Here is a 22,949-nt window from a genome sequence, read left to right as displayed (position 1 = left end):
ACTAACACTCACTAACCATACAAACACTAAAACTCACTAACCGTACAAACACTAACACTCACTAACCGTACAAACACTAAAACTCACTAACTGTACAAACACTAAAACTCACTAACCGTACAAACACTAAAACTCACTAACCGTACAAACACTAACACTCACTAACCGTACAAACACTAAAACTCACTAACTGTACAAACACTAAAACTCACTAACTGTACAAACACTAACACTCACTAACCGTACAAACACTAAAACTCACTAACCGTACAAATACTAACACTCACTAACCGTACAAACACTAACACTCACTAACCGTACAAACACTAAAACTCAATAACCGTACAAACACTAACACTCTAACTGTACAAACACTAACACTCACTAACCGTACAAACACTAACACTCACTAACCGTACAAACACTAAAACTCACTAACCGTACAAACACTAAAACTCACTAACTGTACAAACACTAAAACTCACTAACCGTACAAACACTAACACTCACTAACTGTACAAACACTAACACTCACTAACCGTACAAACACTAAAACTCACTAACCGTACAAACACTAAAACTCACTAACTGTACAAACAATTTTTGGAAGCGATGTCTCACGAACACATGACTTTACCTGTTCCTAGTTCTCCAGTACATGTCCGCTCGATGTGATGGTTGGGGTTGATGTTGTGAATGAGATGCACGACAGAGTGTGTGACAAATTCCAGGTATATGTGTCCAGCTTTGATTTAGTGGCTGTTCTGCTGAGACCAGTCAGCTTTACACAAACCGTTTTAAAAATCAACTGCAGTTCAATTCCTCAACCAAGCTTCATTTGTTGCAATTTTGCAAGTTTCATCCTCTAAAGGCTCGAGAGTGACAATTCAAACTTAAACCTTGCTAAGTGATCGCTTTAGTCTGTCTCCAAGTGATAGTTCCTTTTTAAAATCTGAGTGCTGAGATAAGCAAAATCCAGCAAGTCCATTAACCAGGATGTAAAAAAAGAGCTGTCCTGTCCACAGAGTGTCTGAGGGGTCAGTTTGAAAAGAACTGAGAAGTTTGAAACTCCTGAGAGAGAAAAAAAACTGTTTGAATTTCCAAGAAACATTGCTGAGAAATTTTAGGAAAAGATTTACTGTTCATTATTATTTAAAAGTTATTTAGAAAGAGGTAGCTTTGTTCTTATAGATGTGATCACAAGGAGTTGGGATGAAGATTGTTTACTGTAAATATTTAAATGTATTGTATCATTATTACTTATTTGTTTGTTCATTTTTTGCAAATTAAATTTGGTTGATATTTTAAACTTAAAACAAGGTCTGATGTGATGCTGTACTGATCTCAAAGACCAGAGGGAGAGCTCACAGAGACCGTCCAATAATGAATAATTGACATGGTCTGTTGTTTTTTTTTCTTGCACATCGTCGAAAGCCCCCCTAGAACTCAAAGACAGAGATTTGAAGGTTTGGGAGGTAGGAACTCACCACTGGAAATAAATTGAGCCAAAATAATCTCAGGTGAGGAGGTTCAAAAAGAATTAGAAATATAACAGAGTGTTCATCCTTTAAAATCCCTGGCGTTCCATAAACTTACTGCTTGAACTCGGGATCCTGTATTAAACGCTGCTCCAGCTTTCCCAAATATTCGATTGCTTTTTCTAGGTCCAACACACTGCCTCCCTCTGTTCCTCTGCTGCTGAGAACCCTCCCGGGCCCCTCATCCCCAGCTGCTGCTCCTGTAATCACAGGCTCCCTTCCATTGATGTAGCTGAAAAGGAGAAAGTAACAGAATACAAAGGACTATTATCAGCTTTAAATGATGACAGTCCACAGGCTGGCGCTGTGCCATCCTATGGATTCAAGGATTAAACCCCTGTTTTGTGAATTAGCTGGTGCAGTGGATCAGACTGTTGCCTTTCACCTCCGAGGCCTGGATGCAAGTCGAGCTCAGACTGCTGCCTGTAAGGGTTTCGTACCATTGCCTGTGTCAGTGGGCTTGGGCCCACAGCACAAAACTGTTCTTAATTCATCACTAGACTGGCAATCTCACTCACCAGTCTAGGACAAGGAATGTTATAGAGTGGGGGAAGCTCCTGTAAATTATTCACACTTCTGCAGCCCCCATCCCCCCACAATTGCTACACACTCCCAGGGACCCACTGCTCTAATACCAACAGACTGGAATTCACTGCCTGAACAGGCAGTGGAAGCAGATTCAATAATAACTTTCAAAAGGGAATTAGATAAATACTTGAAGGAAAAACAGTCAGGGCTATTGGGAAAGAGCAGGGGAGTGGGACTAAATGGATAGCTGGCACGGGCACAATGGGCCGAATGGCCTCCTTCTGTGCTGTAACATTCTACAATACTCCCAGGACCTCCTGCTTTAATACTAACACACACCCAGGGATACTTACACACTTAAGTATAGGTTGAGACTGCCCCAGATAAGAGAGACAGACAAACAGAGACACAGACAGACAAAGGGGGAGAGAGACAGTCGGAGAGAGAAGACTTTCATCCATTTGTCCTGCTCTGAATTCCAATCCACAGCTTCGAGGTCAAACTGCGGAGTTCAAACACACTGCACTCCGTCCCCGAAACCATGGCCCAAACTGCAGACACCAGATGTCACCATTCAGTGAGACCAAGCCTGGGTTTTAATGGAGGGGGAATGGGAGACCGAGGGAGGTAAAGAGTTCAGTTTTGAGGTCCTGGGAAGGATTGTGTTAGAAAAGGGCACTTTATTTCAAGTAGGGAAGAGGAAGATTGTGTACGATAAAGAGTATTTAAGCTTAGTGGCAACAAGAGAGGGGAATTCAGAGGAGCACTGAGAATAGGAGCATCGAAAGAACAAAGATCAAAATGGATGTGACAGAGATTGTACACCAGAGGTGGAAGAAGGCTCGGCCACTGGGAGGAAGATTAAGCAGCCTGTACCTCCAAAAGAGTTGCTCAGTGCTGCTGGCATCCTCACTGGAGATCCTTCGATCCTGGGCCTGTCGGTAGCTGGGACTCTCTCGATCCTGGGCCTGTTGGTAGCTGGAGATCCATCGATCCTGGGCCTGTCGGTAGCTGGGGCCATTGCAGAATGCTGCATGTTGCACTATTTGATCAGCGGGGAAATAGTGACTACACAGTGGGCAATCCCCCTCCCCTGCTTCTTCCTCGGGATTTTCTAGATTAAACAAAAGCACAAACAGAAATAAAATAACAGGATGACCTGGATTTCCAAGACACTCCCCTGTACGCAAGTGAGAGTCGGTGCCTGTGGAACTGTCCCCCAGTGAGAGTCAGTGCCTGTGGAACTGTCCCCCAGTGAGAGTCAGTGCCTGTGGAACTGTCCCCCAGTGAGAGTCAGTGCCTGTGGAACTGTACCCCAGTGAGAGTCAGTGTCTGTGGAACTGTACCCCAATAAGAGTCAGTGTCTGTGGAACTGTACCCCAGTGAGAGTCAGTGCCTGGGGAACTGTACCCCAATAAGAGTCAGTGTCTGTGGAACTGTACCCCAGTGAGAGTCAGTGCCTGTGGAACTGTACCCCAGTGAGAGTCAGTGCCTGGGGAACTGTACCCCAGTGAGAATCAGTGCGGACTGCACGGTGTGCGGATACACAGTGTGCTGAGAGTTCGGTAAGTGTGGGAGTTTAAGGGTTAATCTCTTTAAATCTAGTGCATATTGCTTCAACTGTTTAAGGTCAATTTAAAAGTTTAAATTTTTAAGTTTCTGTCAGGCTTCAGCAGAGAGCTGCTGTAGCAAGTTAATTGGTTAGCTAGATTCAACTGGTACCTGAAGGTGGGGCAGGCCTGACTCATCTGAGTCTCAACTGTAGAAATACAGGGGCCTGTCAGTGCGGACTGCACAATGTGCTGAGAGTTCGGTAAGTGTGGGAGTTCGGTGAAGTGGGGGAAGGAGGTGCTGCTTTGCCTTGCTTTTCCGAACTTTTCCCGCAGAGCGGCAGTGGATCTGAGAGTAGAAGATTGAGATTGTGGAATAAAAGCAGCAGCAGACCTGCACCAAGAGACAACTACTGTGCAACATCACAGGTGAGGCAGGAGAGTCCGAGAGGTGAGCGCAGTATAAAAGGGGAGGCCTAGAACAGGAAGAGAGTCTGGGAGTCTAAGGCAAGTCATGGCAGCACAGCTCGCACCCGTGATACGCTCCTCCTGCATGATGTGGGAAGTCATGGACACTACCAGTGTCCCTGACGACCATGTGTGCAGGAAGTGTGTCCAGCTGCAGCTACTGGCTAACTGCATTTCGGAGCTGGAGCTGCGGGTGGATTCACTGTGGAGCATCCGCGATGCTGAGACTGTCGTGGATAGCACGTTCAGTGAGGTGGTCACACCGCAGGTAAAGATTACGCAAGCAGAAAGGAAATGGGTGACTGCCAGGCAGAGTAAAAGGACTAGGCAGGTAGAGCAGGAGTCCCCTGGGCCATCTCCCTCTCAAACAGATATTCTGCTTTGGATACTGTTGGGGGAGATGGCTTATCAGGGGAAAGCAGCAACAGCCAGGTTCGGGGCACCACGGGTGGCTCTGCTGCACAGGAGGGGAGGAATAAGAGTGGCAGGGCTACAGTGATAGGGGATTCAATTGTAAGGGGAACAGATAGGTGTTTCTGCGGCCGCAAATGTGACTCCAGGATGGTATGTTGCCTCCCTGGTGCTAGGGTCAAGGATGTCACGGAGCGGCTACAGGGCATTCTGGAGGGGGAGGGTGAACAGCCAGTAGTCGTGGTCCATATTGGTACCAACGACATAGGTAAAAAAAGGGATGAGGTCCTGCAAGGTGAATTTAAGGAGTTAGGAGATAAATTAAAAAGCAGGACTTCAAAGGTAGTGATCTCAGGATTACTACTGGTGCCACGTGCCAGTGAGTATAGGAACAGGAGAATAGACCGGATGAATGCGTGGCTGCAGGGATGGTGTAGGAGGGAGGGATTTAGATTCCTGGGACATTGGGACCGGTTCTGGGGAAGGTGGGACCTGCACAAGCGGGACGGGTTACACCCGAGCAGGACCGGGACAAATGTCCTCGCGGGGGTGTTTGCTAGTGCTGTTGGGGAAGGTTTAAACTAGAGTGGCAGGGGGATGGGAACGTGAGCGGGGAGTCAGAAAGGAATAAAGTTGAGAGCAGCAAGAGAGGGGAAGACCCAGGGGAAATCTACAATACAAATAGTACAAACAGTTGTTCAAGAACAAGTGAAAGGGAAAAGCGTAGAGCAGCGGAAAGAAAGTGTACTTTAGGCACGACAGATAAAATAAAAACTAGAAGGCGTAAGGCGATTAACCCAGCATCAAAGCTGTGGCAGGGGGTTGGGAACCTGAGCAGGGAGACAGAGGAAAGCGTGTCAGGAAGGGACAGAAGGTATGGAGTAAAAGGTAAAGTGTTAAAAAAGGAAAAAGCAGGAACTAAGTGTCACAAAACATATTTGAAAGTTCTTTATCTGAATGCATGTAGCATTCATAACAAAATGGACGAGTTAACGGCACAAATAACTACGTATGGGTATGATCTTGTGGCCATTACAGAAACATGGCTGCAGGGTGACAACGACTGGGAATTAAATATGCCAGGGTATTTAACAATCAGGAAGGACCGGCAGGAAGGAAGGGGAGGTGGGGTGGCTATGTTAATAAGGGAAGGAATCACTGTAATACAGAGAAATGATATTGGGACAAAGGATCAGGATAATGAAACAGTTTGGGTAGAGATAAGGAATAATAAGGGGAAAAAAACACTCGTGGGCGTAGTATATAGGCCTCCTAATAGTTGCAACTCTGCTGGAGGAAGTATTAATCAGGAAATAGTCGGGGCATGTAATAAGGGAACAGCTATAATTATGGGGGATTTTAACTATCATATTAACTGGACAAATCAAATTGGGCAGGGCAGCCTTGAGGAAGAGTTTATTGAGTGTATTAGGGATGGATTTCTTGAGCAGCATGAAACTGAACCTACAAGGGGGCAAGCAACCTTGGACCTGGTCCTGTGTAATGAGCCAGGATTAATTAATAATGTCCTAGTTAAGGATCCCCTTGGAATGAGTGACCATAACATGGTTACATTCCATATCCAATTAGAGGGTGAGAAGGTTGGTTCTCAAACAAGCGTACTGAGCTTGAATAAAGGAGACTATGATGGTATGAGAGCGGAATTGATTAAAGTGGACTGGGAAAATAGATTAAAGGGTAAGACAGTACATGAGCAGTGGTGTACATTTAAGGAGTTATTTTACAACTTTCAAAAAATATATATTCCCCTGAGGAAAAAAGGGTGTAAAAGGAATGACAGGCATCCGTGGCTAAGTAAAGAAATTAAGGATAGTATCCGACTAAAAACAAGGACATATAAGGTAGCCAAACTTAGTGGGAGGATAGAAGATTGGGAAGTCTTCAAAAAACAGCAAAAAGTAACAAAAGGATTGATTAAGAAAGGGAAGATAGATTATGAAAATAAATTAGCAAAAAATATAAAAACCGATAGCAAGAGTTTCTACAGTTATATAAAAAGAAAAAGGATGGCTAAGGCAAACGTAGGTCCTTTAGAGGATGAGACTGGGAAATTAATGGTGGGAAACATGGAGATGGCAAAAATGCTGAACAAATATTTTGTTTCAGTCTTTACGGTAAAGGACACTAAGAATATCCCAACACTGGACAAACAGGGAGCTCTAGTGGGGAGGAGCTAAATACGATTAAAATCACTAAGGAATTGGTACTCAGTAAATTAATGGGACTCAAGGCGGATAAATCCCCTGGACCTGATGGCTTACATCCTAGGGTCTTGAGGGAAGTGGCAGTAGGGATTGTGGATGCTTTGGTAATAATTTTCCAAAATTCTCTGGACTCGGCAAAGGTCCCGGCAGATTGGAAAATCTGCCAATGTAACACCTTTATTTAAAAAGGGTAGTAGGCAGAAGGCTGGAAATTATAGACCAGTTAGCTTAACATCTGTGGTGGGTAAAATTTTGGAGTCTATTATTAAGGAGACAGTAGCAGAACATTTGGATAAACATAATTTAATAGGACAAAGTCAGCATGGCTTTACTAAGGGGAAGTCATGTCTGACAAATTTGCTTGAGTTCTTTGAGGATATAACGTACAGGGTGGATAAAGGGGAACCAGTGGACGTAGTGTATTTGGACTTCCAGAAGGCATTCGACAAGGTGCCACATAAAAGATTATTGCTCAAGATAAAGAATCACTGGATTGGGGGTAATATTCTGGCAAGGGTGGAGGATTGGTTATCTAACAGGAAGCAGAGAGTTGGGATCAATGGTACATTCTCGGACTGACAACCAGTAACCAGTGGTGTTCCACAGGGGTCGGTGCTGGGTCCCCAACTCTTTACAATCTATATTAACGATTTGGAGGAGGGGACCGAGTGCAACATATCAAAGTTTGCAGATGATACAAAGATGGGAGGGAAAGTAGAGAGTGAGGAGGACATAAAAAACCTACAAGGGGATATAGACAGGCTGGGTGAGTGGGCGGAGATTTGGCAGATGCAATACAATATTGGAAAATGTGAGGTTATGCACTATGGCAGGAAAAATCGGAGAGCAAGTTATTATCTTAATGGCGAGCAACTGGAAAGTACTGCAGTACAAAGGAATCTGGGGGTCCTAGTGCAAGAAAATCAAAAAGTTAGTTTGCAGGTGATCAAGAAGGTCAACAGAATGTTGGCTTTTATTGCTCGGGGGATAGAATATAAAAACAGGGAGGTATTGCTGCAGTTATATAGGGTATTGGTGAGACCGCACCTGGAATACTGCATACAGTTTTGGTCTCCATACTTAAGAAAAGACATACTTGCTCTCGAGGCAGTACAAAGAAGGTTCACTCGGTTAATCCCGGGGATGAGGGGGTGGACATATGAGGAGAGGTTGAGTAGATTGGGACTCTACTCATTGGAGTTCAGAAGAATGAGAGGCGATCGTATTGAAACATATAAGATTGTGAAGGGGCTTGATCGGGTGGATGCGGTAAGGATGTTCCCAAGGATGGGTGAAACTAGAACTAGGGGGCATAATCTCAGAATAAGGGGATGCTCTTTCAAAACTGAGATGAGGAGAAACTTCTTCACTCAGAGGGTAGTAGGTCTGTGGAATTTCTGCCCCAGGAAGCTGTGGAAGCTACATCATTAAATAAATTTAAAACAGAAATCGACAGTTTCCTAGAAGTAAAGGGAATTAGGGGTTACGGGGAGCGGGCAGGAAATTGGACATGAATTTAGATTTGAGGTTAGGATCAGATCAGCCATGATCTTATTGAATGGCGGAGCAGGCTCGAGGGGCCGATTGGCCTACTCCTGCTCCTATTTCTTATGTTCCCCAGTGAGAGTCAGTGTCTGTGGAACTGTACCCCAGTGAGAGTCAGTGTCTGTGGAACTGTACCCCAGTGAGAATCAGTGTCTGTGGAACTGTACCCCAGTGAGAGTCAGTGTCTGTGGAACTGTACCCCAGTGAGAGTCAGTGCCTGTGGAACTGTACCCCAGTGAGAGTCAGTGTCTGTGGAACTGTACCCCAGTGAGAGTCAGTGTCTGTGGAACTGTCCCCCAGTGAGAGTCAGTGTCTGTGGAACTGTACCCCAGTGAGAGTCAGTGTCTGTGGAACTGTACCCCAGTGAGAGTCAGTGTCTGTGGAACTGTACCCCAGTGAGAGTCAGTGTCTGTGGAACTGTACCCCAGTGAGAGTCAGTGCCTGGGGTATGGTAGCATAGTGGTTATGTTACTGGACTAGTAATCCAGAGGCCTGGACTAAAATCCAGAGTTATGAGTTCAAATCCCGCCACGGCAGCTGGCGAATTTAAATTCAATAAATTAAAATTATTTAAATAATAAAAATCTGGAATTAAAATACTAGTATCAGTAATGATGCCCATGAAACTACCAGATTGTCATAAAAACCCATCTGGTTCACTAATGTCCTTTAGGGAAGGAAATCTGCCGTCCTTACCCAGTCTGGCCTATATGTGACTCCAGACCCACAGCAATGTGGTTGATTCTTAATTGCCCTCTGAAATGGCCTAGCAAGACACTCAGTTGTAAAATCTCGCTACGAAAAGTCATAATAAGAATAAAACCGGACGGACCACCCGGCATCGGACCACTAGGCACCGGACACGACAAAGGCAAAACACCAAGCCCAGTCGACCCTGCAAAGTCCTCCTCACTAACATCTGGGGACTTGTGCCAAAATTGGGAGAGCTGTCCCACAGACTAGTACAAGCAACAGCCTGACATAGCCAGACTCACAGAATCATATCTTTCAGCCAACGTCCCAGACTCTTCCATCACCATCCCTGGGTATGTCCTGTCCCACCGGCAGGACAGACCCACCAGAGGTGGCGGTACAGTGATATACAGTCAGGAGGGAGTGGCCCTGGGAGTCCTCAACATTGACTCTGGACCCCATGAAATCTCATGGCATCAGGTCAAACATGGGCAAGGAAACCTCCTGCTGATTACCACCTACCGTCCTCCCTCAGCTGATGAATCAGTCCTCCTCCATGTTGAGCACCACTTGGAGGAAGCACTGAGGGTAGCAAGGGCACAAAATGTACTCTGGGTGGTGGACTTCAATGTCCATCACCAAGAGTGGCTCGGTAGCACCACTACTGACCGAGCCCTGAAGGATATAGCTGCCAGACTGGGCCTGCGGCAGGTGGTGAGCGAACCAACACGAGGGAAAAACTTACTTGACCTCGTCCTCACCAATCTACCTGTCGCAAATGAATCTGTCCATGATCGTATTGGTAGGAGTGACCACCGCACAGTCCTTGTGGAGATGAAGTCCCGTCTTCGCACTGAGGACACCATCCAACGTGTTGTGTGGCACTACCACCGTGCTAAATGGGATAGATTCAGAACAGATCTAGCAGCTCAAAACTGGGCATCCATGAGGCGCTGTGGGCCATCAGCAGCAGCAGAATTGTATTCCAGCACAATCTGTAACCTCATGGCCTGGCATATTCCTCACTCTACCATTACCAACAAGCCAGGGGATCAACCCTGGTTCAATGAGGAGTGTAGAAGAGCATGGCAGGAGCAGCACCAGGCGTACCTAAAAATGAGGTGCCAACCTGGTGAAGCTACAACTCAGGACTACATGCATGCTAAACAGCGGAATCATGGCGGAATCCTCAATCATGGCGGAGTCCAGCACGTGAGTGCAAAAGACAAGGCTGAAGTGTTTGCAACCATCTTCAGCCAGAAGTGCCGAGTGGATGATCCATCTCGGCCGCCTCCCGATATCCCCACCATCACGGAAGCCAGTCTTCGGCCAATTCGATTCACTCCACGTGATATCAAGAAACGGCTGAGTGCACTGGATACAGCAAAGGCTATGGGCCCCGACAACATCCCAGCTGTAGTGCTGAAGACTTGTGCTCCAGAATTAGCTGCGCCTCTAGCCAAGCTGTTCCAGTACAGCTACAACACTAGCATCTACCCGACAATGTGGAAATTGCCCAGGTATGTCCTGTCCACAAAAAGCAGGACAAATCCAATCCGGCCAATTACCGCCCCATCAGTCTACTCTCAATCATCAGCAAAGTGATGGAAGGTGTCATCGACAGTGCTATCAAGCGGCATTTACTCACCAATAACCTGCTCACCGATGCTCAGTTTGGGTTCCGCCAGGACCACTCGGCTCCAGACCTCATTACAGCCCTGGTCCAAACATGGACAAAAGAGCTGAATTCCAGAGGTGAGGTGAGAGTGACTGCCCTTGACATCAAGGCAGCATTTGACCGAGTGTGGCACCAAGGAGCCCTAGTAAAATTGAAGTCAATGGGAATCGGGGGGAAAACTCTCCAGTGGCTGGAGTCATACCGAGCACAAAGGAAGATGGTAGTGGTTGTTGGAGGCCAATCATCTCAGCCTCAGGACATTGCTGCAGGAGTTCCTCAGGGCAGTGTCGTACGCCCAACCATCTTCAGCTGCTTCATCAATGACCTTCCCTCCATCATAAGGTCAGAAATGGGGATGTTCGCTGATGACTGCACAGTGTTCAGTTCCATTCGCAACCCCTCAGATAATGAAGCAGTCCGAGCCTGCATGCAGCAAGACCTGGACAACATCCAGGCTTGGGCTCATAAGTGGCAAGTAACATTCGCGCCAGACAAGTGCCAGGCAATGACCATCTCCAACAAGAGAGAGTCTAACCACCTCCCCCTGACATTCAACGGCATTACCACCACCGAATCCCCTACCATCAACATCCTGGGGGTCACCATTGACCAGAAACTTAACTGGACCAGCCATATAAATACTGTGGCTACGAGAGCAGGTCAGAGGCTGGGTATTCTGCGGCGAGTGACTCACCTCCTGACTCCCCAAAGCCTTTCCACCATCTACAAGGCACAAGTCAGGAGTGTGATGGAATACTCTCCACTTGCCTGGATGAGTGCAGCTCCAACAACACTCAAGAAGCTCGACTCCATCCAGGACAAAGCAGCCCGCTTGATTGGCACCCCATCCACCACCCTAAACATTCACTCCCTTCACCACCGGTGCACTGTGGCTGCAGTGTGCACCATCCACAGGATGCACTGCAGCAACTTGCTAAAGCTTCTTCGACAGCACCTCCCAAACCCGCGACCTCTACCACCTAGAAGGACAAGAGCAGCAGGCACATGGGAACAATACCACCTGCACGTTCCCCTCCAAGTCACACACCATCCCGACTTGGAAATATATTGCCGTTCCTTCATTGTCGCTGGGTCAAAATCCTGGAACTCCCTTCCTAACAGCACTGTGGGAGAACCTTCACCACACGGACTGCAGCGGTTCAAGAAGTCTGCTCACCACCACCTTCTCAAGGGCAATTAGGGATGGGCAATAAATGCCGGCCTCGCCAGCGACGCCCACATCCCGTGAACGAATAATAAAAAAAACCCCAGTGAGAGTCAGTGTCTGTGGAACCCGTACCCCAATGAGAATCAACACCCTCAGGGTACTAGGGGAGAAATTGAGGGAGAGCAGGAATTGCACAATAACTTTGGTGACACCTCATTCCCCACAGGGAGTGACATCCCCCTGATGTTACCTGTGCTGGAGTGTGGAACTGCAGACATATCTGACGAGACAACAGAAACCACTTGATTCACGTGTTGGTGGAAGTAATTGTTGCAAGTTACAAGCTGATAATTCTCACCTTGAATCAGCTGAAGGAGAATCAACATTATCCTCTGATAAACACTCCTGAGAGCAAGCTCTGCCAATCAGAACCCCACACAGGACATAAACCCGACACCCACCAACTGCTGTAACCTGACAATTTTACTGTCACTCACATTAACTCTGAAAATTGTTACAACCAAGAATAAGAATTAGTTTACAACAGAATCAGCTCAGTTCTGTTACCTCCCAGGGCTGAATAGCTGCTGACCTGACTGTCTGGGCTCATACATGAATTGGAACTTGGGGAGGTACTGGGGTGTGGGCCCATGCAACTCGACCCTTGCAAGAGTCCATGCACCAAGGAGAGGTGGAGACAATGGGCTGAGCACAAGGCCGGTTTTCACCACGTGGAATTCTGGCCGCATCGCACTGCACCTGTTCATAAACAGCAAATTAAAGAGAAGGGTACAGAGGGCATTGGAATCTGGACCCCACAACATCCCCATTCCCCATCACATCCCCATTCCCCATCACATCCCCATTCCCCACAACATCCCCATTCCCCACAACATCCTCCGTCCCCACCACATCCCCATTCCCCATCACATCCCCATTCCCCACCACATCCCCATTCCCCATCACATCCCCATTCCCCACCACATCCCCATTCCCCACCACATCCCCATTCCCCATCACATCCCCATTCCCCATCACATCCCCATTCCCCATCACATCCCCATTCCCCATCACATCCTCCGTCCCCATCACATCCCCATTCCCCATCACATCCCCATTCCCCATCACATCCCCATACCCCACAACATCCCCATTCCCCATCACATCCCCATTCCCCATCACATCCTCCGTCCCCATCACATCCCCATTCCCCACAACATCCCCATTCCCCATCACATCCTCCGTCCCCATCACATCCCCATTCCCCATCACACCCCCATTCCCCACAACATCCCCATTCCCCATCACATCCCCATTCCCCACAACATCCCCATTCCCCATCACATCCCCATTCCCCACCACATCCTCCGTCCCCATCACATCCCCATCACATCCCCATTCCCCATCACATCCCCATTCCCCATCACATCCTCCGTCCCCATCACATCCCCATTCCCCATCACATCCCCATTCCCCATCACATCCTCCGTCCCCATCACATCCCCATTCCCCATCACATCCCCATTCCCCATCACATCCTCCGTCCCCATCACATCCCCATTCCCCACCACATCCCCATTCCCCATCACATCCCCATTCCCCATCACATCCTCCGTCCCCATCACATCCCCATTCCCCATCACATCCCCATTCCCCATCACATCCTCCGTCCCCATCACATCCCCATTCCCCACCACATCCCCATTCCCCATCACATCCCCATTCCCCATCACATCCTCCGTCCCCATCACATCCCCATTCCCCATCACATCCTCCGTCCCCATCACATCCCCATTCCCCATCACATCCCCATTCCCCACAACATCCCCATTCCCCATCACATCCCCATTCCCCACCACATCCCCATTCCCCACCACATCCTCCGTCCCCATCACATCCCCATTCCCCATCACATCCCCATTCCCCACCACATCCCCATTCCCCACCACATCCCCATTCCCCACCACATCCTTCGTTCCAATCACATCCCCATTCCCCATCACATCCCCATTCCCCATCACATCCCCATTCCCCACCACATCCCCATTCCCCATCACATCCCCATTCCCCACCACATCCCCATTCCCCATCACAACCTCCGTCCCCATCACATCCCCATTCCCCATCACATCCCCATTCCCCACCACATCCCCATTCCCCACCACATCCTTCGTTCCAATCACATCTATGTGAAGTACAGAGTCCATGGATACAGGTCAATGGAGTACGGAGTCTATGGAGTACAAAGTCTGTGTCCACAGGTTCGTGAAGTACGGCATCCTTCAGGTCTGTGAGCAGAGGTCTGTGAGGTACAGATCTGAGGAATACTGGTCCGCGGGGTATGGGGTACATATCTACAGGATATGGGTTCGTAGAGTTCAGCTCGGGGGTATATGTCAGTTTGGTATGGAGTGCACGTGTGGGCTATCCGTCCGTGGGATATGAGTCAGTGGGGTACAGGTCATGCGATACTGGTCTGTGGGATACAGGTCTGTGGGGTACGGATGCATAGAACATGGGGTCTGTGGGGTGCGGGTCTGTGGGGTAGAGGTTTGTGGGGTGTGGGTATGTGAGGTGTGAGTCCATGGGGTAGGGGTCTATGGACTGTGGGTCTGTAGGGTAGGGGTTTGTGGGGTGTGGGTCTATGGGGTGTGGGGCTATGGGGTTCGGGTCTGTGGGGTAGGGGTCTGTGGGGTAGGGGTCTGTGGGGAAGGGGTCTGTGGGGAAGGGGTCTGTGGGGAAGGGGTCTGTGGGGAAGGGGTCTGTGGGGAAGGGGTCTGTGGGGAAGGGATCTGTGGGGAAGGGGTCTGTGGGGAAGGGGTCTGTGGGGAAGGGGTCTGTGGGGTAGGGGTCTGTGGGGAGGGGGTCTGTGGGGTGGGGGTCTGTGGGGTGGGGGTCTGTGGGGTAGGGGTCTGTGGGGTAGGGGTCTGTGGGGAAGGGATCTGTGAGGTAGGGGTCTGTGGGGAAGGGATCTGTGGGGTAGGGGTCTGTGGGGAAGGGGTTTGTGGGGAAGGGGTTTGTGGGGTTGGGGTCTGTGGGGTTGGGGTCTGTGGGGTGGGGGTCTGTGGGGAAGGGGTTTGTGGGGAAGGGGTTTGTGGGGTTGGGGTCTGTGGGGTGGGGGTCTGTGGGGTTGGGGTCTGTGGGGAAGGGATCTGTGGGGAAGGGATCTGTGGGGTAGGGATCTGTGGGGTAGGGGTCTGTGGGGAAGGGATCTGTGGGGAAGGGGTCTGTGGGGTAGGGGTCTGTGGGGTGCGGGTCTGTGGGGTAGGGGTCTGTGGGGTGGGGGTCTGTGGGGTAGGGGTTTGTGGGGAAGGGGTCTGTGGGGTGCGGGTCTGTGGGGTGCGGGTCTGTGGGGTAGGGGTCTGTGGGGTGGGGGTCTGTGGGGTGGGGGTCTGTGGGGTAGGGGTCTGTGGGGAAGGGGTTTGTGGGGAAGGGGTTTGTGGGGTGCGGGTCTGTGGGGTGCGGGTCTGTGGGGTAGGGGTCTGTGGGGTAGGGGTCTGTGGGGTAGGGGTCTGTGGGGAAGGGGTTTATGGGGAAGGGGTTTGTGGGGAAGGGGTCTGTGGGGTGCGGGTCTGTGGGGAAGGGGTTTGTGGGGTAGGGGTTTGTGGGGTAAAGGGTCTTTTGGGTACACCCTAGGCCCCTGGAACCCTGGGAATCAGGCTGCAGATTACTTGGAACAGGAACCGTCAACCAAACAATCCAGAAAAAGTACAAGACGGACTCACTGAACTCGGAGCTGCTCCTTCCTGCCTCAACACACCTCAAAAATAAAAATGGAAGTGAATGATTTATGTTCCAGTTAGATACATTCCAGAATTATTTATATATTTATTTATGTCAATCACTCCACATTCACCCAGTTACTTTGAGTCTTAACATTTCAGGTCGATGACCTTTCGTCAGAACTGGACGAAATTAAAGATTTAACAGTTTTTAAACAAGTACAGAGCGATGGAAAGGGGGAGGGAAAGAACAAAAGGGAATGTCTCTGATAGGGTGGAGGGCAGGAGAGATTGAAGGGACGATGGTGCGAGGCAAGGAGGGTGGTAATGGGACAAGAAACAAAAGATGGGTCTAGAGGAGCTGTAAATGGCAACAGCACCTGCTGTCCGAAAAAATGGGAGCAGTGGTTATGATCTGAAGTTACTGAAATCAGTATTGAGTCCGGAAGGTTGTAAAGTGCCTAAACAAAAGATGAGGTGCTGTTCCTCGAGCTTCCGTTGTCTTCACTGGAACATGATGTGGAGATGCCGGTGATGGACTGGGGTTGACAATTGTAAACAATTTTACAACACCAAGTTATAGTCCAGCAATTTTATTTGAAAATCACAAGCTTTCGGAGGCTTCCTCCTTCCTCAGGTGAATGTGGAAATGTGGAAATTCACTGGAACAGTGTAAGAGGCTGAGGACAGAGGTCAGAATAGGAGCGGGACGGGGAATTAAAATGTCAAGCGACCGACAGGTCAGGGTCACGCTTGTGGACAGAGCGGGTGTACAGCAAAGCGATCTCCCAGTTTGCGTTTGGATACAGTATACTAAATTGAAAGTAGTGCAAGTAAATCTGGACGGTGGGAAGGGAGGAGGTGACGGGGCAGGTGTTGCATCTCCTGCGCTCGCATTGGGAAGGTGCCTTGGGGAGGAGAGCGGGTGTTGGGGGTGATAGAAGAATGGACCAGGATGTCGAGGAGGGAGCGGTCCCTTTGGAATGCTGAAAGGGGAGGGGAGGGGAAAATGTGTTTGGTGGTGGGATCGCGCTGGAGGTGGCGGAAATGGCGGAGGCTGATATGTTGAATGTGGAGGCTGGTGGGGTGGAAGGTGAGGACAAGGGGGACCCCATCATGGAAATAGGACGGACATGGTTGAGGGCCATGTCAACTACAGTTTAGGACTGGGTCTGATCCTGGGCGGGGCTGAGGGTCTGATCCTGGGCGGGGCTGAGGGTCTGATCCTGGGCGGGGCTGATCCTGGGCGGGTCTGTGGGTCTGATCCTGGGCGGGTCTGTGGGTCTGATCCTGGGCGGGGCTGTGGGTCTGATCCTGGGCGGGGCTGTGGGTCTGATCCTGGGCGGGGCTGATCCTGGGCGGGGCTGTGGGTCTGATCCTGGGCGGGGCTGATCCTGGGCGGGGCTGTGGGTCTGATCCTGGGCGGGGCTGTGGGGCTGATCCTGGGCGGGGCTGTGGGGCTGATCCTGGGCGGGGCTGTGGGGCTGATCCTGGGTGGGGCTGTGGGGCTGATCCTGGGCGGGGCTGATCCTGGGCGGGGCTGAGGGTCTGATCCTGGGCGGGGCTGAGGGTCTGATCCTGGGCGGGGCTGATCCTGGGCAGGAGTATTTGGATGTTCAGTGCCCTGTCTCTGTCTAGTTTGCCCCCAATTCATACTTTTTGCTTCAGTTCACTGCTTACCGTTTGCATGTAATTTAGATCCATCGCAGTCCCACGCATGCTGCTGAATTACCAGCTCAGGAAACTGATCCCCACAAACCGGGCACTCCATCTTTCCGTTATAGTATGAGCCTCCTGGCTCTCCGGTGCTAACTGTGGATGGGAAGAAATGCATGAAAGGGTTAATCTGCTAACAGTGGAGAGGACACAATGTCTCATTCATTTTTGTTTAATGCAGCTGTCCACTGGATCTCCCTCTGGTCTCTCCTGATCCACTGGATCTCCCTCTGGTCTCTCCTGATCCACTGGATCTCTCTCTGGTCTCTCCTGATCCACTGCATCTCTCTCTCTCTCTGGTCTCTCCCTACCCAGTGGAAAGTTCGCTCTCTGCCTTTTGTTCTGGTTTAGTTGCCTGTCCCTTGCTGACCTTATCAACTCTCGCCTATTGACTGACTGAGTTCTGCTCGTTGTGCAAACAGGTTGAGAAATCCACGCTGGCTCCTGCTATTTCCAGACTAACAGTCAGTGAGAAGCAGAATATTCTGTGAAGCAGCAGTGAAGGAGGAACCCCGGAGAACAGGTACCTAAATGTTTACTTGCATTTCATGATGTGGAGATGCCGGTGATGGACTGGGGTGGACAAATGTAAAGAGTCTTACAACACCAGGTTATAGTCCAACAGTTGGATTATGACCTGGTGTTGTAAGATTCCTTACATTTGCATTTCATGAGTGCAGAGTTTAAATTATTTTTGGGGAGGAGCGGTAATCATCAAACAGTTGGGAGATTGACTTCTGACATCTCTCATCAATATTCGGAATAGTTACAGACTCGCACGGTCACAGAGAGAGAGCAGACTTTGGGTTCATGCTCTCTGCCCCGGCTGTTCCTTAAAGATGAGGATCAACAAGTTGGGTGGGGAGGACCACGCCATAGAATAAATCATAACTGGACTCTAGATGGAGTGCGAGTGATGGAAAATCACCTTACCAGCTCTCGGCTCTCATATTCAAGGGCCACGGAGAAAATTGTGCCATTTTGAGTGTGTGTGGGAGGGAGAGCTGCAAGTTTGCCATTCAGTTTCGGGACTAGATTGTGTTTATGTGGATTGATTAGGGAAAGTCAGCACAGATTTGTTAACGGCAAATCGTGTTTAACTAACTTGATTGAGTTTTTTGATGAGGTAACAGAGAGGGTCGATGTGGTGTATATGGACTTTCAAAAGGCGTTTGATAAAGTGCCGCATTATAGGCTTGTCATCAAGATTGCGGCCCGTGGAATAAAGAGAGCAGTAGCAACATGGATACAGAATTGGCTAAGGGACAGGAAACAGAGAGTAGTGGTGAATGGTTGTTTTTCAGACTGGAGGGAGGTGTACAGTGGTGTTCCCCAGGGGTCGGTACTGGGACCAGTGCTTTTCTTAATATATATTAATGATTTGGACTTGGATATACAGGGCACAATTTCTAAATTTGCAGATGACACAAAACTTGGAAGTGTAGTGAACAGTGAGGAGGATAGTGATAGACTTCAAGAGGATATAGACAGGCTGGTGGAATGGGCGGACACGTGGCAGATGAAATTTAATGCAGAAAAATGCAAAGTGATACATTTTGGTAGGAAGAACGAGGAGAGACAATATAAACTAGAGGGCACAATTCTAAAAGGGGTACAGGAACAGAGAGATCTGGGGGTATATGTGCACAAATTGTTGAAAGTGGCAGGGCAGTTTGAGAAAGTGGTTAAAAAAGCATACTGGAACCTGGGCTTTATAAATAAAGGCATAGAGTACAAAAGCAAGGAAGTCATGATGAACCTTTAAAATCACTGGTTTGCGCCACAACTGGAGAATTGTGTCCAGTTCTGAGCACCGCACTTTAGGAAAGATGTCAAGGCCTTAGAGAGGGTGCAGAAAAGATTTACTAGAATGATTCCTGGGATGAGGGACTTTAGTTACGTGGCTAGACTGGAGAAGCTGGGGTTGTTCTCCTTAGAGCAGAGACGGTTGCGAGGAGATTTGATAGAGGTGTTCAAAATCATGAAGGGTCCAGACAGAGTAGATAGAGAGAAACTGTTCCCATTGGCGGAAGGGTCAAGAACCAGAGGACATAGATTTAAGGTGATTGGCAAAAGAACCAAAGGTGACATGAGGAGAAACTTTTTTACACAGCGAGTGGTTAGGATCTGGAATGCACTGCCTGAGGGGGTGGTGGAGGCAGATTCAATCATGGCCTTCAAAAGGGAACTGGATAAGTACTTGAAAGGAAAAAATTTGCAGGGCTACGGGGATCGGGCAGGGGAGTGGGACTAGCTGGATTACTCTTGCATAGAGCCGGCACGGACTTGATGGGCCAAAAGGCCTCCTTCTGTGCTGCAACCTTTCTATGATTCTATGTATCGTATCATAGAAACTTAAATAATACAGCACCAAAGGAGGCCATTTGGCCCATTGTACCTGTGCTGACTCTTTGAAAGAGCTATCCAATTAGTCTCATTCCCTTGCTCTCTCCCCACTACCCTGTAAATATTTTCCCTTCAAGTACTTATCCAATTCCCTTTTGAAAGCCATGATTGAATCTGCCTCCACCACCAGCAGCGCATTCCAGATCATCACAACTCGCTGCATAAAAAAATGTTTCCTCATCTCCCCTCTGGCTCTTTTGCCAATCATCTTAAATCTGTGTCCTCTGGTTACCGATCCTTCCACCAATGGGAACAGTTCCTCCTTATTTACTCTATCAAAACCGTTTATGATTTTGAACATCTCGATCAAATCTCCCCTTAACCTTCTCTGTTCTAAGGAGAACAATCCCAGCTTCTCCAGTCTATCCACATAACTGAAGTCCCTCATCCCTGGAATCATTCTAGTAAATCTCTTCTGCACCCTCTCTAAGGCCTTGACATCCTTCCTAAAGTGTGGTGCCCAGAACTGGACACAGCTGAGGCCTAACCAGTGTTTTATAAAGGTTTAGTATAACTTCCTTGTTTTTGTACTCTGTGCCTCTATTAATAAAGCCCAGGATCCCATATGTTTTTTTAACCGCTTTCTCAACCTGTCCTGCCACCTTCAAAGATTTGTGTACATTCACCCCCAGGTCTCTCTGTTCCTGCACCCCCTTTAAAATTGTACCATTTAGTTTATATTGTCTCTCCTCATTCTTCCTACCAAAATGTATCACTTCACACTTCTCTGCATTAAAATTACATCTGCCACGTGTCTGCCCATTTCACCAGTCTGTCTATGTCCTCCTGAAGTCTGTTACTATCCTCCTCATTGTTTACTACATTTCTGAGTTTTGTGTCATCTGCAAACTTTGAAATTATACCCTCTATACCCAAGTCCAGGTCATTAATATATATCAGTAAGAGCAGTGGTCCTAATACTGACCCCTGGGGAACATCACTGTAAACTTCCCTCCAGTCTGAAAAACAATCGTTCACCTCTACTCTCTGCTTTCTGTCCCTTAGACAATTTTCTATCCAAGCTGCCACTGTCCCTTTAATCCACGGGCTTTAATTTTGCTAACAAGTCTATTATGTGGTACTTTGTCAATAACCTTTTGAAAGTCCATATACACAACATCATCCCTCTCCGTTACTTCATCAAAGAACTCAATCAAGTTAGTCAAACACAATTTTCTGTTAACAAATCTGTGCTGACTTTCATTTATTAGCCCATAATTTTTCAAGTCCCAATTAATTTTGTCCTGGATTATTGTCTCTAAAAGTTTCCCCACCAGCGACGTTAGGCTGTCCGGCTTGTAGTTGCCGGGTTTATCTGTGTACCCTTTTTTGAACAGAGGTGTAGACCAATTATTTCAACTAAACAGGTTAAGGAGAACCAGGCATCATGTTTACAAATTATGTAAGAGCAACAACAACAACTTGCATTTATACAGTGCCTTTAACGTAGTAAAACATCCCAAGCCGCTTCACAGGAGCAATTATCAAATAAAATTTCACAATGAGCCACATAAGGAGATATTAAGACAGGTGACCAAAAGCTTGGTCAAAGTTTTAAAGAACATTTTAAAGGAGGAGAGAGAGGCGGAGAGGTTCAGGGAGAGAATTCCAGAGCCCAGGGCTAAGGCAGCTGAAGGCACGGCCGCCAATGGTGGAGCGATTAAAATCGGGGATGGGCAAGAGGCCAGAATTGGAGGAGCGCAGAGATCTCGGAGGGTTGTAGGGCTGGAGGAGGTTACAGAGATAGGGAGGGGTGTAGGGCTGGAGGGGGTTACAGAGATAGGGAGGGGTGTGGGGCTGGAGGGGGTTACAGAGATAGGGAGGGGTGTCGGGCTGGAGGGGGTTACAGAGATAGGGAGGGGTGTAGGGCTGGAGGGGGTTACAGAGATAGGGAGGGGTGTAGGGCTGGAGGAGGTTACAGAGATAGGGAGGGAGGGAGGGGTGTAGGGGCGGGAGGAGGTTACAGAGATAGGGAGGGGTGTGGGGCTGGAGGGGGTTACAGAGATAGGGAGGGGGGTAGGGCTGGAGGGGGTTACAGAGATAGGGAGGGGTGTGGGGCTGGAGGGGGTTACAGAGATAGGGAGGGGTGTCGGGCTGGAGGGGGTTACAGAGATAGGGAGGGGTGTAGGGCTGGAGGGGGTTACAGAGATAGGGAGGGGTGTAGGGCTGGAGGAGGTTACAGAGATAGGGAGGGAGGGAGGGGTGTAGGGGCGGGAGGAGGTTACAGAGATAGGGAGGGGTGTGGGGCTGGAGGGGGTTACAGAGATAGGGAGGGGGGTAGGGCTGGAGGGGGTTACAGAGATAGGGAGGGGTGTAGGGCTGGAGGGGGTTACAGAGATAGGGAGGGGTGTGGGGCTGGAGGGGGTTACAGAGATAGGGAGAGGTGTCGGGCTGGAGGGGGTTACAGAGATAGGGAGGGGTGTGGGGCTGGAGGGGGTTACAGAGATAGGGAGGGGGGTAGGGCTGGAGGGGGTTACAGAGATAGGGAGGGGTGTGGGGCTGGAGGGGGTTACAGAGATAGGGAGGGGTGTCGGGCTGGAGGGGGTTACAGAGATAGGGAGGGGTGTAGGGCTGGAGGGGGTTACAGAGATAGGGAGGGGTGTGGGGCTGGAGGGGGTTACAGAGATAGGGAGGGGGGTAGGGCTGGAGGGGGTTACAGAGATAGGGAGGGGTGTCGGGGCTGGAGGGGGTTACAGAGATAGGGAGGGGTGTAGGGCTGGAGGAGGTTACAGAGATAGGGAGGGGTGTGGGGCTGGAGGGGGTTACAGAGATAGGGAGGGGTGTCGGGCTGGAGGGGGTTACAGAGATAGGGAGGGGTGTGGGGCTGGAGGGGGTTACAGAGATAGGGAGGGGTGTGGGGCTGGAGGGGGTTACAGAGATAGGGAGGGGTGTAGGGCTGGAGGGGGTTACAGAGATAGGGAGGGGTGTAGGGCTGGAGGGGGTTACAGAGATAGGGAGGGGTGTGGGGCTGGAGGGGGTTACAGAGATAGGGAGGGGTGTGGGGCTGGAGGGGGTTACAGAGATAGGGAGGGGTGTAGGGCTGGAGGAGGTTACAGAGATAGGAGGGGTGTAGGGCTGGAGGGGGTTACAGAGATAGGGAGGGGTGCAGGGTTGGGGGGGGTTACAGAGGTGGGGAGGGGTGTAGGGTTGGAGGGGGTTACAGAGGTGGGGAGGGGTGTAGGGTTGGAGGGGGTTACAGAGGTGGGGAGGGGTGTAAATAGGGTAAGGTGGACCGGGGTCATGTTTAAGATGTAAGAGCAGAACGAGGTTGGATGTTAGGCGGTTCCTCTTTTCTCAGAGA

General features: G+C 49.4%; 1 protein-coding gene across 15 annotated transcripts in view; it reads right to left on the bottom strand.

Annotated features, from left to right (window-relative positions):
• Positions 1-22,949, bottom strand: part of LOC137305448 (uncharacterized) — a 63,618-nt gene that overhangs the window by 5,956 nt on the left and 34,713 nt on the right. For 14 of the 15 annotated variants that reach the window (XM_067974278.1, XM_067974280.1, XM_067974274.1 and 11 more), the window contains 3 exons: positions 17,207-17,338; positions 2,943-3,180; positions 1,597-1,770 (listed from right to left, as the gene is read on the bottom strand). In XM_067974278.1, coding sequence (XP_067830379.1) covers positions 1,597-1,770; positions 2,943-3,180; positions 17,207-17,297 — 503 coding nt within the window. In that variant the 5' untranslated portion in view covers positions 17,298-17,338. Of the gene's footprint in view, positions 1-1,596; positions 1,771-2,942; positions 3,181-12,396; positions 12,564-17,206; positions 17,339-22,949 lie in introns of those variants that run through there. The other variant, XM_067974275.1, reaches the window with a different exon arrangement.

The sequence above is a fragment of the Heptranchias perlo genome, chromosome 40, assembly GCF_035084215.1.
Source record: "Heptranchias perlo isolate sHepPer1 chromosome 40, sHepPer1.hap1, whole genome shotgun sequence".
Taxonomy (NCBI): domain Eukaryota; kingdom Metazoa; phylum Chordata; class Chondrichthyes; order Hexanchiformes; family Hexanchidae; genus Heptranchias; species Heptranchias perlo.
The sequence above is the reverse complement of the archived record's forward strand: the minus strand, read 5'-3'. Positions and strand labels throughout refer to the sequence as shown.